Genomic DNA, 19613 nt, shown 5'->3' with positions numbered 1-19613 from the left:
TGCTCTCAACCAACTAGTAACAGACACGGCCACATTTGTGCATTTTCACGAGGCCCTGCTACATACTTCGAGCATTGAACGCACAGGTAGGTATGCACGTAGGTACGCAAAACAGTCATCTTTTTTTAAAAAGAGGAAGCTTGAAAGCCTGAAATGCTTGTTTTTTTTTTACCAGCATGAAATTGCAGACACCCTCGACCCACACACTTCTCAAAGCCATCATTCAACTCCCACCCACCCATCTCCCCGATCTGCAGCAAACAGATCAGTATATACACACATGCACGCAGTCTTCTGTTCAAATAGTGGTGATAGATGTGATATTCCCCCCTCTCTGCACTGTGCGTGTGTGTGTGTGTGTGTGTGATATGTCTGTGTTAGCAGAGGCGGTGTGCCTTCAGGGCCATATTGAGCAGAGAGCTTACTGCAACGTTTAGATGCTAGAGAACAACCTTCACTCCTTCTCTCTCTCATTCTCTCTTCACTCTCTTCCTCTGTCTCTCCATCTCTGTCACTCTCTGTCCTCCTGTCTCTCTTACTCTTCATCACTCTATCTTTCTATATCTTTCCGTCTCCTTTCTCTTTCTCACCCAGAAAGTGTCCTACTCTCTCTACATTCAAAAACAGCACATCCCACTCAGACTTCACAAGGTTGCTCTCCTGCCTCCACCGCCTCTCCGCGCCAGTTTGTTCCTCCACTCCTTCACGTTGCTCATCTGTCCATCCATCCTTCACCTTTTCTCTATTGATTCCACCATCTAAAGGCTTTCCTCCGTCCACCTATATCTCTGCTGCCGTCACATCAGTTTCTTGCTTTTCTCCTTTGCTATCTCCTCTCTTTTTTTTCTCGGATTCTTCTCCCTTGTCACTTCCCTCCTTTCTTTGCCCTTATCTTGTCTCCTGGCTCATCCTCCCTCCCTGCACCTCTTGCTTTTGGCCTGCCGTTTCATTCTTTTGTCTCCTCTATCTCACCACCTTTCTTTCAGTCAAGCCTCAGCTCTCTGCTGCTGCACCTTTCTTCCTATACATTTCTCTCCCTTGTTCTAGACTTCCTTCCCCCCACCCTATCTGTCCTCTATTCCCCTGTGGCCTGTTGCTCCATGGCCCAGGCAGCACCGTTGTCCCTGGGGACCCAATCTGCAGGGAGAACAAATATAGCTAATGTGATCTGTCTGTGTGTGTCTGTGTGTGTGTGTGTGTGTGTGTGTGTGTTTGTGGGTGTCTGTTTGTGTGCTTGTGACATGCAAGCGCATCCCTGTGTTCATATCTGTATATGCTCAGGGATGTATGTGTGAGTGTCCTTTCACTCCCTCTCTTGTCTCTGTGGGGCACAGATGTGTAAGGTCATATCCTCTGATAGAAGAAAAGAGGGACAAGAAAAATTGGTCACACCATTAACAGTGCAGAGCCATTGTGTCTATATATTTTACCAGGTGTGTTTTTATGCATCGGTCTTGATGCATTCTTACTTTGTCAAGATTAAATCAAGATTAAGGTGAATTGATGCTTGGAAATATAATTCTTGATTCCCTCACCAACAACTAATCAACAGCCAGCTTTTGAATTTTCGGTCACACACTCACACAAAGAAAAGATTCCCCCTCTCCCTATGAGTCTATCTGCTTCTCTCTCTCCTCACTTTAAGATTACTTATTCCTACTTATTCCTCCCAAGCCCCTTTGCCTCCTCTCTCTCTCCCTGCCTTTAATACCCACAATCCCCCTTGGGCTTCGCTTTAGCCCGACATGGCCGAGAACATAATTAATTTCTCAGCTTCTGAATGAAAAGCCTGTTTTCACCATGCTTCTAATTAAGATAGAATAATAAGGTGTTTCTCAAGTTAGCTGGAATGCTAAAGTGTATCACAAAAATGAGGGATCTGGTTAGGCTCAGCAGTTTCTCTCAACCAACTTTATTTGTTTTTTGGTTTTTTTTTTTGGTTTTTTTTTTTAGCTGTTGTTGCATTCACAAAGATGATGCAGATATTGGATGTAAATGCAATGAAATCCCCATAGTCTCTACAAACAACACTTTATTTTGTTCAGTATAAACATGTCAATTTATCAATTGCCTAATGTCATGCTACACAGTATCCAGTGTACATCAATGATACAACATGGATGATTTCAGGCACAGTCCACCTTTTAATGCTGATGACATCTGGCAGACACATGAAGTCACTCAGAGCTGCAAACAGTGCTGAGAGCTGAGCCCACTTTGGGTGTCAGCCGGAAAGGAAATTTATATATATTATATATAACTATATTCATAGTTCCCAGAGGATGAATCCTACAGATTTTTGTGGTCTCCTGACCTTTCCAGCTGAATGGATTGACATGAAATTGACTTAACTTTTGACTTCATCTAGCACATTCATCAGTTGAAATTTTCAATATGCCCAATACGATTATGACCAAATACCTCCAAAAGTATTGACATTCCCATCAGCCTGAGCTGCACTTTGTGCTTAGTACTAATTAGTAAATGTTAGCATGGTAACAAGCTCAACAAATGTGGTAAATACACCTGCTGGACATCAGCATGTTGGCATTGTCATTGTAAGCATGTACTGATATTAGCATGTAGCACAGGTATAGCCTCACATCGCTGCTAACATGCCTGTGGACTCTTGTTTAGTCAAAACTAACATCATGTGGCCTCTGGAACTCAAAGCACTCCAGACTTTTAAATTTACCCCAGGGCAGTGTCGAGGGGGGAGAGTGACGTCCATCAGTCAAGGACCTGGGCTGCCTGTCTCAGCTCCCTGTAGTCACCAGAGGAGTCTTGGTGGCCTTCGCCAGCTCTAACTTGCATCCTCATACACTTTCCTGATAAGCCGCTGTCATGTCAGCAAGGTCGCTGATGTTGGTTGTGGGAAGGACTCACGAGTCCTCTGAGTCTGTTGCTCTCTGAATGTGATCTGTTAGCAGGAAGTCAAGGACAATACAGCGCCCTCAAATGGGTCTGGAGGCTAATGCTGTTATCTCTTTAGTCTGTATTACACGTAATTACCACATACAGCTAATTAGGCTTCAGCACACATCTAAGGTCCTAATAAGGTGCAGTTATGATAATTAGCTAGTGGCAAAGTGTTTCTGTGAGTGTGTATGGGTGTCTAAGAGAAGGAAGGCCCAGCTTGTCTTATTGCTCTGTGTTATTAGCAGACTTTATTATCTGCCAACTTGCAGTATAATGGATTCATATCTCTTCTTTGCTGAAGATATTATCAGCACCTACTTATTGAAATCACTTTCATTTAGCTGTCACCAAAACATTTAGCCCCAAATTCTATAGAAGATTTGACACTTAAAATTTCCTGTGACTGAGAAAGAGAGAAGAAAGATAAAGGGTTGTGCTGTCTCTGTGATTTATGGATTTCATAAACCCTAACCCCCTCTGCTGTCATCTGACACGCCATTCTTCTCTGAACACACTGAGCTTTCACAACAATAGCACAGCTTTAGCCCTCGTCAGGGTTGCATGGGTGTACACACACATTCATATACACACACCGCTAACAGCGGGGTCAGAGCTTTGGTTCTGTCAGCACGGCCTCCCACAGCGTTCAGAGCAATACCTTAACCATCACACTGTAAAGTAAAACCTAATGGAGCTTCAACATAGGCATGTGTGTGCGTGCACATCCCCACACGTACATAAACACTTTTCAGCCCAACAGCTTATACACAATCTGTATTCTGATTCATTCCACTGATCCCAAGCTGTATGTTTGGAGAAAGAATTTGACCTGTGATTTCTTCACTTATCCAATGACACAGAGATATGAAGAAGGCAGCGCACTATCATCAATGCTGCTGTGAACTGAAGACTGAGAGCCTTGTTATACATTGAAGAGTGATGCTTTATAAACCCAGCGTACACTGCACTATCCCGTGCCACATCATCATTTGACAGGGGAGGCAACAGCATATAACACACAGCCCTGTGCAGTGTGTCAGCAGCGCAGAGTTGATTGCTCTGCTGTAAGGACACAAGTGGCACTGTAGGAGTGACATCCACTTTGTCTGAGTCAAAACGACCAAGTGTCAGCACTGTCAGGTCGAACACTGCATGCAGCGCATCAAAAAGTTGCTTTTTTTTCCCAGTCCATAACCGCTCTTCTCCTTGTTTTTAGGTTGTTGCTTTTTTTATGGTTTCAGCATACTGCCAATTTTACAGTCTCTTCTGTTCCCACATCCTCGGGGTAGATGGTAATCCTTTCATAACAACTTGTATACAAACCAATTTGGCAGTTTCAGCAGTGTACTTCTCTCACATAAGAGACCCAGAGGCTAATTCTATCAATGTGTGGGTAGCTATAGCACTGCCCAGGGATTCAGTCCTCTGCCTTCATGCCTGTATGACTTTATGGGCAGTTTGTTAATGATGCATTTGGTAATAAACTTTGTCAGATCGGAATTTAGAGCACCATTTGTGTCCCTATGTGACCTCAGGGAAGGATAGGAGTCCATTGATACACATGGACATCACCAAGCATACAAGGCATTTATAGCCTCTTAGCAAATACTTTTGTAACTGGCTGATCTTCATGAAAACACTATTGTAATGCCCTTCACTGTCTGTACTGGACTCCTAAGGCTGGACCAACCATGGCTTATTGTCTCTGTCCTCACTGCTGCTTTTAAAAAGCATCAATGAAGACATCAATGGGATGATTGTTTGTTATTGTTTAGCTTTAATCTCCTTCTTCCACTCTTATTATCTCTTTCTTTTCCATTCTTTGTATCTCCTCAACCCCTCCAGCACCTTTCTCTCCACCAGGCAGTGAGACAGCGGTGAAGTTTGATTCCCAAGGGGACGGCATGGGCCGATACAACATCTTCAGCTACCAGCGCTCTGGCGATCGTTACGGTTACGTGCCAGTAGGTGAATGGGCAGAGAGTCTGAGCCTCAGCAACGATCTGATTCACTGGCCGAGAGAAGTGGTGCCCACCTCGCAGTGCAGCGACCCCTGTGAACGTAATGAGATGAAGAAAATGCAGGCAGGTAGGAGACAGAATTTCAACAATGTCCTTTTTTGTTATACAGTAGCTGCTTACCATACCAAGCAGCAGTGCCTTTTGAAAAATCTCAGACTGTCACACTCTGCTGTTCATATTCCTGTTTCCCAGGTGAGTACTGCTGCTGGATCTGTACGGCCTGTGAGCCTCATGAATACCTGGCTGATGAGTTCACCTGCTCACCCTGTGCTCCTGGCCAGTGGCCCACTGACGACCTGACATCCTGTTATGACCTCCCTGAGGACTATATTATGTGGGAAGACGCCTGGGCCATTGGTCCAATTACTATCGCCTGTGTAGGGTGAGTGATAAGAGCTGTCAACATGATGTCAGTTCCTGCCTGGTCCTGAGAGGTGTAAGTGTGTGTATGTATTGCGTGATTGCTGAGATGGCTTAAGGCAGTGGTTCTGTTTCAGTCATGCCCTCCTTGAGAAAAGCTGAAAAACCACTGGATTACGCCATCAACACACTGCTGCATTGCATGTGCATGGCAGCTGCATTGCTGACCTACTGTGGCTCGAACATGTGTGTGTGTTCACACTGGCTGCGTGTCTGCTGCGTGTCTGCTGCGTCGCTGCCAGCTCTATCTTTCTACAAGGACTTTGCAGGTTACTGGAATGTTGGATTTCTTTTTTGTTATAAATTAATTTCTGAATCATTTTTGACAGAAAACTTCACTAAAATGCCTTGGTCTCTACGTGAGCTGCTAAATTGGCTAAAAATATATTAATATTTTTTCATGTCTGTGACATATTCCGATTCCTGGCCTTAAGGGAACTGACTGTTCACTAAAGCCCTCCCCTGAATAGTGATTATCCAATCATAGCTTAGCAACCATAATGGCAGGTCTGTCAAGCTCTTGAGTTTCCATAGTGTTAGAAAGGCTCTCACAAGAGCAATATACATTTAAAGAGCTTGGAGAAAAACCTAGTAAAGCATTGCTGTCATACATTCAAGGCCAAAAAGTGAATTATTTTACATAAGTTTGCAGCTTTCAGGTTTTACTAGATACTGTGCAGTATCTCCTCAGTGTGGAAGCCACTCCTGGATGTTAGTAGAGTTTAGGGTAACGTTAGCTCTGCCCTCCTTATTGGATCTTGGGGTTTACGCTCCAGCAACCCCAGCCAATGTCACCCAACATAACATTATGTTTGTAAAACACATCGGATAGTTCTCATCTTAAAAAGTTAAATAGGAGTCTGATCTTTCACTTTTCTCCATCATACTCACAATACTAGAACTATCTTAGCTCGACACTGCGATACATGAACGATGGTGCTTCTTTATTCTCACCTGGTAAGAATGCAGATTAATAGCTAATAATTAGCAAATCAAGCTTACATCAGCTTATTGTTGCCACTGTTATGTACTATGTCAAGAAGCAAATTTTGACAGTCATAGCAACAGTAACCAAGGGCAGACAGGACTTAGAAAAAAAAGTCAGTTGAAGGTCAATACTAGACACATTTACAGCTATCAGTCACTCTGATGTTTTAGACCACTTGTGCTGTTCCATACCTAAACATGGACGATGATATCATGGTGATATTAGAGAATTATATAGAAGTATAAATTATATATTGTTATATGTAGGCCAGCCGTACTTGTGTAACATTTTGCACGCTTTTGAAACTGTGACTTCCTGTCCCCAGGTTCATGTGCACCGGCCTGGTTTTCTGGGTGTTTATCCGACACAACAACACACCACTGGTGAAAGCTTCAGGCAGAGAGCTATGTTACATTCTCCTCTCAGGAGTCTTCATGTCCTACGCCATGACTTTCCTCTTCTTAGCCAAACCCTCCCCTGCCATCTGTGCCCTGCGGCGCCTCGGCTTGGGCACTTCATTTGCTGTCTGCTACTCCGCCCTCCTCACCAAAACAAACAGAATCGCCAGAATTTTCAGTGGCGTGAAAGACGGAGCGGGTGCAGCGAGGCCACGCTTCATTAGCCCGTCCTCTCAGGTGAGAGGTTGCAGCAAAACGTCCATTCATCTGCATCAGTCAGATGGACGCATGGACAGACAGACAGTGGATCTTCGTGACCTTAGCATTCTCTCTTCCCATTTTTTTCAGGTGTTCATCTGCCTGAGTCTAATCTCTGTTCAGTTAGTGATGGTGTCAGTGTGGCTGCTGCTGGAGGTTCCCGGGACACGGCGCTTCACGTTGCCAGAGCGACGGCAGACTGTCATCCTCAAGTGTAATGTACGCGACTCCAGTATGCTGCTGTCATTGGGATATGACGTGCTCCTGGTCATCCTGTGTACTGTGTAAGTGTGTTATAGCTGGCTTAATTTTCCTTTAGCATTACATGAAAGGCTCTATCTGAAGTGCTTTGTTTTCTCCAGCATCAACACTTCATTCACTGTGTTTTGGTGCCATGTGACATGTTGCCAGATTTCTATCAAAAAGATACTAATTAGTTTTTCTTTGAATTTCAGAAGTTTTGTTTTCATAGCAACACATTGCATAGCATTAGCTATCAGTGTTTTTCCAGATGGTATCTGTCTAATCAGAAACATGACTCTCTCCCTGTAGGTATGCCTTCAAGACCAGGAAGTGCCCAGAGAACTTCAACGAGGCCAAGTTTATTGGATTCACCATGTACACCACCTGTATAATTTGGCTGGCCTTTCTTCCCATCTTTTATGTTACATCAAGCGACTACAGGGTATCTTGAATGCACACTCAAGCACATATACTTGTTTCTTTGTCTTAGGGTGTTTTCACACCTGCACTGTTTAGTCTGGTTAAATCAGATACTGGGTAGTTTTACCCCTCAGTGCGATTTGTTTGGGCTGGTGTGAACACAGTAATTGCAGGCAGATGCGGACCAAAACAACTGCACCAAGACACAGAGAAAGTGGTCTCTGTCCCATATGAACTCACGAGCAGTTTGTTTGTGGTGGGAACTTGATCCAACCTTGATCCAACCTTGATCTAACCCAATTAGCGGGTGAACTCTACAAGTTCTCTTCTAGTTTGGTGTGGTTTGCATTCTGGGATGTGCAAGAGCATGCAAACTGTAGGAGCCTGTGTAATAGTAATAGCATCTCCATGTTAAATTGCATAGAATATATATCGCTCACAGAAATACACACTAGTTTTTAGAGTTTGTTTTCTCTTGTTGAGAGTTAAATGAGAATATATGAATCTACTGGCAGCAGCCGGCTAACCTAGCTTGGCATAAAAACTGGAAAGTGGTGGAAACAGCTAGCCTGGCTCTGTCCAAAGGTGACCTTTGGACACCTTTGACCCTTACCAGCACCTGTAGAGCTCATTAATTAAGAGTAAGATATTAATTATATATATATCCATTCTAAATATCTATTATTATAAAAAACATGAGACTGCAATCAATTTTCTTTTCTAATTCTTGGCAAGAAAGCAAATAAATGTATGTCAAACTACTCCTTTATCTAAATATTTTAATACTCCACCTCCTGGGGACCTGCTTCTTGTTCCCAAAGTTGAGGGGACTCCCTAAAGTGAGACTGTGTGAGCAATGTTTTTGTCTCCTGGACATTGATTATTATAAGCACACAGGTCACAAAACAGTGAGTACACAGGTGGAGTGGCAAACTGAAAACAGTTTCTAATACTGCTGGCAAATATCCCAGCTCTGCAGTGCCAGGCTGACAAACAGACAGGCTCCATCAAACTGCTGACACATGTTCAGATTTAACAGCAAAGGAGACAGAGTGTTCACCTGATCCATACAAATCTTAAGCATACACACACACCTTAAGCACACACTTCCACAAACACACAGAGAGAGAGAGAGAGAGAGAGAGAGAGAGAGAGAGGGTATCAAAGGGCATAAGAAAAGAGTGCTGATGCCAGGGCTGCTCATTTGATCCCCCACCCCACCGCACTGCAACCCCCCCCCCCCCCCCCCCCCCACACACACACACACACATACACAGACACACACACACCTCCACTCCCACAGACTCTCTTTCTCTCTCTCTCCCTTTCTCTCTCCCTCTCTGGAAATAAGCATTTCTGTGGCCTTGTAATCTGACTTTAAGATTAGTCAGGTAGAAGCATAACATCACCAGCATGGACAACCACCCACTCACACAAACCATTTTACATACACAGAGGAGATGTTGACGGGCTGATTACTAATGTGCGTCTCGGTATACTGTGATCTTCCCATGAGTTGCTGTTACATGACTCTGTTACCATCCCCAACACTTTACAGCCACACAAAGTTAGACACAGCACTTAATATGGCAACCTGAAAGGGACATACAGCACACACTTCTGCAGGCCTGAGACCAAAAATTGGGGAGAGCACAAGATTGTATTTATCATTGATTTCATACAGTAAAGCACAAAGAATGGAGTTAAAGCTACCACTGAGATAAAGTTAAGTTTGGCCTCTATGGTCTCTGTTGATTAAGTATTTTATTGATCCTTCCTCTAATTGTTATCCTCTGGACTGTTGCAAAGTAACAAAGTCTGCCAATGAAGAGTTGTACTCTCACTTTACAGGCCTCATTGGCTCTGTGTACATAGAGAGATTGGTTAATTACCTCAGGCATTTTTGTGTTCTGTGTTTATCAACTGTTTATCAAATTGGCTCCAATTTATTAGTGTTTTATTTTCAGTGAAGCACTTGGTGAAACTCATTCAAAAAGTGCCTTTGAAAAATGTTCATTGTTATAGATTATAATCATCAAATTAGCTCCTAATGGGAATTAATTTGTTCTACATTAGCATAAGATCTATCCATCAAAGTCTGGTGATGAATTACTTTCTCCTCTTTCCCCTGCTTTCCTCTGCAGGTTCAGACCACGACCATGTGTATCTCAGTCAGCCTGAGTGGCTTTGTGGTCCTGGGCTGTATGTTTGCACCTAAGGTCCATATCATCATGTTCCAGCCCCAGAAGAATGTGACCAGCCACAGGCTTAACCTGAATCGCTTCAGTGTCAGCGGGGCAGCCACTACATACGCATCTCATGGTAAGTTACATTCAGTTACCTCATTTTCAAAGATACAGATTTAGAGCAGCACTCCCTTGCTGTTTTTTTTTTTTTTTTTTTTTAGTATGTCTCTGTCAAAATTCAATATCCAGCACAGCAGACAGCCCTGTGTTCCACTACAGGAAATACAATATCTTGAATTATTAAGTCTCTCGGGGTTTGTTTTCTGTATTCTTCTGTATTTTGTTGCTATAGAACAGCCACAGATCAGTTTCAGAGTCTGATGAATCTAATGCTATGACCCAAGCCAGCAAGGTCTCCAAATATCAACCACTCTTATTCCAAAGGTGTTACTTTTAATGCATAATTGACAAGTTCACTCGTGAGCTATATAAACTGCAAACAATGGCATCCTGCTGACAGAGCTGTAGCACTGATCAGTGCACTGAGGTACCAGGAAAGAGGAATGCCCCTGAGAAATGAACACATACAACGTATTGTATATACAGCACACATTACATATAAAACCATAACACTTTATTGGCTTCACTAAAAAGATCAATTGAGAGTGTAATTCTTGGCATGTTTTTCCAAATTACTTAACTGGCTGTGATACTATATTCATAACCATTAGATTAAGTCTGCATTTCCACCACCACTCACATTTATTGCAGCTGTAGCTTCGGTGGATGTTTAACATGGAATAGCTTATTGATATTCTTAGATTGCATTAATATCACCTCCTCCCCACAAACACAACAGCACACTGACAGGACAAGTTATGTCATTCATTACTGGTGGATTGGGGCTTGTAACATAAAGTTGTTGCCCATTTCTAATATGCATTTATGGTCCCTCTGGCTCCTAAAAATGCTTTTTCCACACAAGTTATAGACCTCCATCACTATTATGATGATTAGATTTTCATTTTGTACAAGACCAAGCTTTCTATGCTGTACTTTTAAATGTAAGATATTGTTATAAGTACATATCTAATGCTTCATTCCTGTCTTTCTCTGTAATTTTCACTTTCCGTAGCTTCCGTCAGTGCTCACTACGTCCCAACCGTGTGCAATGGGAGAGAAATTGTCGACTCCACTACTTCCTCTCTGTGACCACATACAGTCCACTCTCTAAACCTGAGCCTGCGACTGTTAGCCAATCCATGAACATTGTGCCCTTCAACCATCTTTCCCCACCTCATACGCACACTGTATACACTCATACACAAAAACACACATACATATGTACACACATATGTATACACAGATACACGCACAAACAAACACACAACCTTCCTTGTGGACTAGAACTGTATTGTTTCACAAATGTAGAAAGTGTGTAACTATAATTAAATTATTTTCTAGGGATGTACATACATGGAATTGACATTGTTGTAAGTAGAGAAACAAAAGAACAAAAAAAAGTTTTATCGGAGGAATTTTTGGAGCCTTTGTTTTTGATAGCTTTGTTATGATGCGGTGTAAATAGACATGTGCTTAATCATGGTAGGAGGGTGTGTGTCCCTCAGTCTGGATGCACATTTGTGGCTATGCTTGCCTCACCTGGAATATCCCACAGACTTTTTATTCTCATGCTTTTTTGTAGGTCTCATTGTAATAACTGATTATGTATGCATTTCTATTGTGTATCTGTACATTTGTATATTATACTACTGATGGTTCAAACAGCACAATGTTACAGTCTTGTAACCTAGAATGAATGTGGACAGAAGCATAAACTGGATAGGATATAGCAGCTGGAACGGACATGTACAAAAAAAAAAAAATCCATCTAACTAGTCGAAATACAGATATACTGTGATAAATTTTCAGTTTGAGAATTCATCTTTTCACATCTTGACAGATGTGATTTGCATCCTAGATCTGTACAAAGAACCCATTTTGGCTGTTTTTGCAGAAAAGTAGGTTTTGCTTTTGATACAAATGTTCATTTTTTTTTTTTCTATTTCTGATCATAGAATCCCTTTATCTAAATGGCCATAATTCCAGACATGTGTTCACCAAAGCAACACTATGCTCACTCCCACTCTCAAACTGCTGTTTCTTTAGAGGACTCCTGTAATGGATTGCTAATAATAACTAATAACAGGGCTGAAAAGTACAGCAAATGTGTTTCTTTTGCCTAAAAACTGTCATTACATACAGTGCTGGGATAGTTCTCGCATCCAAAACAAATGGGTGTCTTACCTGGTTATTATGAATTTGTACTCAACAGACTCAAACAGTAATGAAGGAAAACTGTCTGCTTTGCTGAACACATGTTGAATTTTTCCAACTACAGGAGAGTGGTAGCTTTTGTCTTTGTGCCCCACAGATAAGGTATGTGGTGATGTTTTGAATATGGCGATGTGCCTTAATGTATGTTCAATAGTGCTCCAGGCAGAAGTTGTAAAAGTTCAGTTTTACATTACCATCTCCAAATTTTTGTATGGTAAATGTAAAAGTGACCTCAGTATAGAGTATATGTTTCAGGGCAACACTATGCCAGTTAGTTTTATTCCCTACAAAGCCTTCTGCCATTGATTGTTTACCTGAATCGTTGAAGTAGTGACTCTGAGGAATTCTTAGGTGAAAATGAATTTCTCTACCCCCCTGTCTTTCTCTAGTCTGTGGAGAGACTCCAGTCTCCTGTCTTAGAAAAAAAATGAAATAGATATTTCTGATAGACACCCATCACACTGATTTTACGTTTTTAAAGCTTAGCAGCTCCAATAAAAGAAGAAAGGGGAAGAGAAGCTCATGTACCATTAAGATGAAGTCTTTGACTTGTTGACTTATTGAAGTGTGCGGTTTACATGCCTGTGTTAAATGTGTTGATGTTGAGAGGTACGGTGGAGCAGCTGGCTTCGGCAGTCCCAGAGAGGCTCACAAGAGGAGGCAGAGCTGACAGTGTCAGCTGCTGGCAGATCCCAGCTAACAAAATGATGTTAGAGTAGAGCTCATATGCATAACATATATAACACTTATCAAAACATTCATACCCTTCAAACTCTCTGTTTCTGGCTGGAAATGGGACAAACTCTGCTGCATGACATTTATGAGGTGGGGGAGTAAATTAAGAAAACACATATGAATAAAGCTTATCTAAGCAAATCTAAATAGCCTAAATTAATGGACTAGTTTTGCATTTCAGCATATTTCATTTTGAGAAGTGGCCTCTTGTGCAAGAGTTTATTGCGTTTAGGATGGTAGTAAATTATTATTAAACTGATCTTAAATGGTGACATACTATAAAATAATGTCTAACATTAAATGTGACTGTTATACTTGATATTTCTAACAAAAAAGAATCACTTATTTGCTTCCCCAGACAAGCTTTTTAAACCCTTTTTCTCCATGTTAAGAATCATACAGTAGGTAGAGGCAGAACTGTTGAACATTCATCTCCTGACCAGTCTGCACCTTTGCACAGCCAGTCCACAACAGCACCCTGAGATTATCACATTAAATGATGGCTTGGAAGAATTTTAGAGGATGCGCCAAGACGAAACCGACCTACACTGGGGCGTGTGCGTTAGGTGCAGAGAGCAGGAGGAGAGAGCGATGTGGCAGAGCAGAGGGGAGCTGCCGCTGGATTATGTAAAGCACTCCCACAGCCCAGAAGTCACAGTGCTTCTATGGAAGCTCAAAGCATCTCAGAGATTCACAGTCTTTGTTAACAGACGGCTTAGCCATTCACTCAGTGGTCCTGCTCCCACAAGATACACCCCGCATGGCAGGTTGCTATGGACAACCACCACCACATCCGCTGCTGGAATGCGTGTTTGTCTGCATGGAGAGGAGGGTGGGAGGAGGGGTGAGGAGAGGGCAAAAAAAGGAATAGAAAGAGGAAAAACGGGTTGCTGATTCTGATTCAAATTGGCAGTGACTGATGAGATTTGGCTCAGCAAGGCCCAGTACTCCCAGCTTTTAATGGCCGCACAAATAGAGCACTTAACCCTGATTCTCCTCTCACTTAGTCCAGGGGCTAGTCTCAGACAACAGTCTCACACTCTCCCGCTGACCCTCTCCTTCTCAATCTGCCTCACCCATTCAACCTTTCCCCCACCACCTCATCTCCACTCTATGTGTGAAACTTGCTGCTGAGTTGGTCTCAGCCAGGACCACCTAAGCCACACCAACAGATTGGTAGCCCACACAGAAAGTGAGGCACTCAGATCTGGGTGCCCACTGCAGCACATGCCAGCAAGGCAGCCTTGAGGAGGTTGGAAAAGGGATGAGGGGAAGGCAGATAAAGGAGATGGAGAGTGTATGGGTAAATGGAAATGGGATACAGATATAAAGAAAATGCATCACTTTGAAATACATCACCTTTCTCATAACACTGCACTCCAGTTTATCTCATGCACACACTAACTCTCCCTGGAATCTTCTTTAATTGGCTTTACTCATGAATATCCCTTTCAAACAGCAAACCATCGACTACGGACATTGTCCCTCTATTCAGCCTCTGCCAACTGCCATGTGTTCTACAAAGGTCTCTGTGCTGTAGCCCCCCGCTATATAACAGAATGTGTCCTTGGCCTCTGGGCTTTGAAACAAGACAAGATCTCTGTGGCGAAATGAAACTGAAGTCGAGCTGAACTCTGGAACTGGCCAGTCACAAAGCAATAGTTCAGTGTTTATGAAACGTGCAATAACAAGGCTGTGATGACATCATAATAAATAACAACAAGCAAACAGCTGGTGTTGTGTGCTCGTCCTTCTGTGTCTGGTCGATCCTGCTCCAAAAAAAAAAGAAAAAAAAGTAGTTCAGCTTGGTGTGTGCAGAGTCAAACAATCTCAGCTAAAATCTAAATGTTCCACACAAGTGTGGATAGATTTGTCTGTCCAGCAACATTAACAGACCCTCACCACCACTTTCACACACACACACACACACACACACAGACTCTATTCATAGCGTGTGTTGGCAAATGTTGAAAGATGTCTCTAACACTCCTGCTTAATCTGTTCCTTAAGTGATGGCACGCCAATTAAAGCAGCTAACAGAGTGCTCCCTGCCTCAGGACAATGCACTCCAGTGTGCAGGCTCAGTGTCTTAACATAAGAAAGACTGAAATAAACAAAAAGAAAGAAAGCTAAAGATAGGACAGTGTCTGCCAAGAGTTTTCTGTCCTATGCTGCCCTCAGCAACAGTCTGACACAATGTGTGTTTGTAAAGTAAGTTGTTGTTAAAATGCTTTAAATATTTGCAGACCATTCCAGCTTTTTTTTTTTTTTTTTCCCCTGCTACATCATAACATCTATAGTTATTATTTTTGCAGAACTGGATGTTGACTCTTCTTGTAGCCTAGCAATGATCGCCCTCTGGTGGTATGACCAGGTCATTAGACAAAGAAATTTCATACCCGTTTCTATACTACAGGCAGGAATTTCCATCCCCATTAAACACATGGGCAGCATGCGTGTCCGACAGTCTCGTTGCAGGTTAGTTTGTGCAAACTTGAATGTCGAATTTTTGCTTAAAAGGAAGCAAAATAAGATGATAAAAGAATGAAAGATGACAATGAGATTAAACAATGTGAGAAATTGCTTTTCTTCATCTCTCTGTTGTCCACTGCCCTCTACAGGAGAGCTACAGAGAATTCAGTCTTTCCAAAAAAATAATTAACATAAAAACATGTAACTGTGATTTAGAAAAATACCAACACAAAACCTAACCTAATATCTTTGATCCTTTCACGGCAGATATAAGATTAGCTGAAGGCCTGGTGACATGGTTCTTTAATATATCTGTAGAATATTCACACATAAAATGCTGTTTGTGCCCCGTCAAATTAATATCATAATGCAGTGTAACATTATTTTAATCCAAATGGGACAACACTGAATATTCTCATACTACAGTTTTCCACTTAAGCTATGTAAACTGATATAATATTCACATTATATTTATAACTATAACACCAGGCAGCTGAGTTCCTGTATCATATCCATGTTTGCAGAACACAAAACTGTTGGTTACACCATGAAAACATTTATCAAGAGGTAATTTAGTTTCACATAGAAGAAACCCTTAAATAGTAGCCAATTCTGACCCAGAACTGGAAGTGTAACTTGTGTTTTAAAAGTAATACATAATGTTAAAAAATACTAACCTCCTATGACCCCATCTTGTGGGATATCATATCAGGGATTAGCTCATTTTAGTCCACTGACACATCACAGCTGTTATACAAAGGCAGGCCAAAGCTCTACAGTTTGAAAAAGTTGTTTTGTAAGCAAAGCGACAGAGGCTTTTGAAGCTCTGAATAATTTTAGGCCACACAAGACACAAATCTTGGGACAGATTAATGTTTACTGGGACATAAATCTGGCTGAGTGCAGAGTTCATTCCATGCTCACTGCTAAAAGCTATGCATTGCAAGTTGATCAGAAAAAACTTATACAGTTACTCTCGCAGTTGTAAATATGTGATATTGTATCAGGTGTGAAATCAGTTTTGATCTGCCTAAAATTACATGCTTCATTCAGCCCTCATGAAAACTCAGAATGTCCAGTAACATAAACCAGCTGCTGCACCATACAAACAGTTCTTTAAACCGGGAGTTAAAACACTGATTAGATACATATGTCAAAATTACATTTATTTTACATGTCTGACACATAAAGCTAATGTGAATTGTGCTTTTTCCTTGAAGAGAACTCCATTTAAAATTTTCATTATAATGTCAAAATGAGTGATATGTAATTGGGAGAAATTATCTGTCACAGTTTTCCAGGTGAATATTTATCACTACGAGAAGAAATCTTGTAATTAAATGACATGATTTTACTAAAGGAAAATCTATTTTCTTGTTTTTGTTTTTTCTGATTTTTGATTTCAGATTGTAACCCAGATACATATTGTACCAATGACTCCAAGTCCTCTGGTAGTTTTCTCAAAATAAAGAAACAGCTGAAAGGGGAATGAATCAAACTGGGTCGACTTCTACACAAAAACATCATTTATTTGATACACATTGAAGGTCAATACCACAACCTCATCCACATATCATGACATCTTCATTTCAATTGGCCAGCAGATCTCAACGCAGTGACTTCAAAACAGCAAAAGAACAAACAGATGAGAAGATACAGGCTTTTAATGGCCAAAATATACCAGTCTGTGTAAACGTCTATGGGAGATGCACACACACACTCTAACCATGGTGATCCTGATGGCAAAATACACCATGGCTGTCGAAAGAAATATCAGACACTGCACAGACTGAAATAAATAGAAACAGAACATCTCAAATAGGTCCTCGTCTTACCCTGAGCTCCTCTAACAGCCTTTCTGACATCAGTTTGAATCAGAACATTACCAGGAAGTGTCTACCACACACACCTCCTTCGCAGTACTATGCTTCGAGTTGGACGGCTCTGTCGTACCAAGCTTTAAGGCCAGCATGTTAGTGTGACTTCTCTGAACCTGGCTCGGGGTGCCTGAAGTGTGCATATGTGTATATGTACACAGGGCCGCTCTTCCAGGTGCCGAAACTCATAAAGGGGGTGGTTGATTAACCCTTTAATGTTCTGCGCAACCGTTTGGTAGCGCACATTTTAAGTCACTATATTTCATTTAAAAATGTGTTGAACTTAATTCAACCTGATTGAGCCATCTCTTCCACTTGGTTTAATTCTGTTACGCCAAAAAAATCCAGTAGATGTCACTGTGTCTTTAAGTAGGATGATTTTTCAGATGCCTCCAAACGAGGAAGTGAAAAAGCGAAAAATTGACTCTGGACATGTGGACAAGTTTTGGCAGAATTTTCAAAGGTAAGCATTTTTTTTTACATATTCTGGCTTCGGAGATCTTACTGAACAAAATTATGTAACTTCATGCAACAAAATGAAGTCTTATATATTATAGGCTCAAATTATTTTTTTTAAATGTTCTCTACCAAACGGTTGAATTGTCATTTTATGGTAAAAGTAGAGAAGCTAGCTAAAATAATTAAAATTAACTATTTACTATGAAATAAAAAACCTTTGGTCATTCATTGTTGTTAAATTGACACATTTAATGATATTCCATTGTACATATGCTGAAATAATTTCATAAGTGTGATTTTTTGCTGTCTAAAAACATGCTTGAATAAATTGTACAATTGTAGTGATAAAGGTAGTGATGCTAAGATAATGAATTTATAATTTTTATGAAATAAAAAACTTTCACTCTTATTAATATATATTTAATGTTATTCCATTACATATTTGATGAAAAAAATATGTATGATTTTTCACCATTTCTAAGATGTTTTCAACGTACTGTAAATATGGTAAATATCTAGACATACAAATGTTTTCTTTCTGTTTCACAAATAATAGATGGACACTAAAACGTTCTACGGTGCAAGACCACGCACTTTTCTGGCCCTTGTACCAGAAAATCCTCAAGACTCTAATGCTGATCTGAGTGATGACGATGACCAAATAGATGATCCCGACTATCAACCCACAACAGCAGAAGAGACTGGAGACACTTCTTTTGATTCCATGGATGAGGAGGAGGCTGCCTTAACAAGCTCATCTTCTAAACCACCACCCCCAAAAGAAGAGGAGAAAAGGGAAAAACGCCCTAAAAACTGTTTCGTTGGCAGGGCCAGTGGACCCTTCTTCACCTTCAGGTGCAAAGAAAGGCACTAGAAGATTCTGGAAGTATGAAGACATTGAGGCATTCCAGCCTCCTGATCCAAGATTTGAACTCCCTGATGCTGTAAAGACACCCTTCCATTACTTCAAAATGCTCTTCACTGATGAGATGATTGGTCATATTGCTCAACATAGCAATCTGTACTCTGCCCAGGAGCTGGAGGATCCAATCAAGACCAGCCCTAAAGAGATTGAAGGTTTCCTTGGCAATGCTACTCTTCATGGGTATTTTCAACTTCCCAGCCATGGAGGACTACTGGAACCATGAGTCACGTTTCGACGTGATAGCTGATGTCATGCCAAGGGCAAGATTCAAGCCGTTACGTCGGTTCATTCACTTTAATGATAATCAGCAGTGCGATGGCAGTCCAGACCGATTCTACAAAATCCGCCCCCTTTTCGAAATGCTTCGTAAGCAGTGTCTCCTGATCCCATCCACTTACCAGCACAGTGTGGATGAGGTCATGGTGGCATATAAAGACACAAGGGCTGGCTCTCTCCGTCAGTATATTGCCAACAAGCCAGACAAATGGGGCTTTAAATTGTTCTGCCTGGCCAGATAATCTGGCATCATTCATGACCTACTGCTCTATCAAGGGGCATCCACATTTTTGTGTCAACCTTCTGAGCAATGCCTGTGGGATCATGCCTCTTTTAACTGTTAAACAGTGGAGCAAAGAAGAGAACACGAAAATTTCTGTCCCATGTCCATCACTCATCCCTGCCTGCAATCAGCATATGGGCGGCATTGATCTTTCTGACATGCTGGTGCACATGTACAAGACCCCAGTCAAGTCTAGGCGATGGTAGTTTCCCCTGTTTGGATACATTCTTGACCTGTGCATCTCAAATGCCTGGCTGATCTACAAGAGGGACAGTTGCCTACTGAATGAAACACCAACACCTCTCAAAAGGTTCCTCCTGGCAGTCGCCCACAGTTTGGCACAAGTCAACAAGCCAGCATCCAAAGTTGGCCGATTATCATCCTCCTCTCTACCAC

General features: G+C 41.6%; 1 protein-coding gene across 6 annotated transcripts in view; it reads left to right on the top strand.

The window, feature by feature from the left end:
• Window positions 1–14655, top strand: part of grm3 (glutamate receptor, metabotropic 3) — a 39180-nt gene extending 24525 nt beyond the window's left edge. For all 6 annotated transcript variants that reach the window (XM_071500863.1, XM_071500871.1, XM_071500849.1 and 3 more), the window contains 7 exons: window positions 4765–5007; window positions 5133–5322; window positions 6674–6983; window positions 7095–7288; window positions 7557–7689; window positions 9812–9989; window positions 10989–14655. In XM_071500863.1, coding sequence (XP_071356964.1) covers window positions 4765–5007; window positions 5133–5322; window positions 6674–6983; window positions 7095–7288; window positions 7557–7689; window positions 9812–9989; window positions 10989–11065 — 1325 coding nt within the window. In that variant the 3' untranslated portion in view covers window positions 11066–14655. The remainder of the gene's footprint in view (window positions 1–4764; window positions 5008–5132; window positions 5323–6673; window positions 6984–7094; window positions 7289–7556; window positions 7690–9811; window positions 9990–10988) is intronic.
• Window positions 14656–19613: the final 4958 nt, after the last annotated feature.

This window comes from Trachinotus anak, unplaced genomic scaffold, assembly GCF_046630095.1.
Source record: "Trachinotus anak isolate AG129_WGS33_773 ecotype Australia unplaced genomic scaffold, CSIRO_AGI_Tana_v1 ptg000002l, whole genome shotgun sequence".
Lineage (NCBI taxonomy): Eukaryota > Metazoa > Chordata > Actinopteri > Carangiformes > Carangidae > Trachinotus > Trachinotus anak.
Note: the sequence above shows the minus strand (reverse complement) of the source record. Positions and strands in the feature narration are given on the sequence as shown.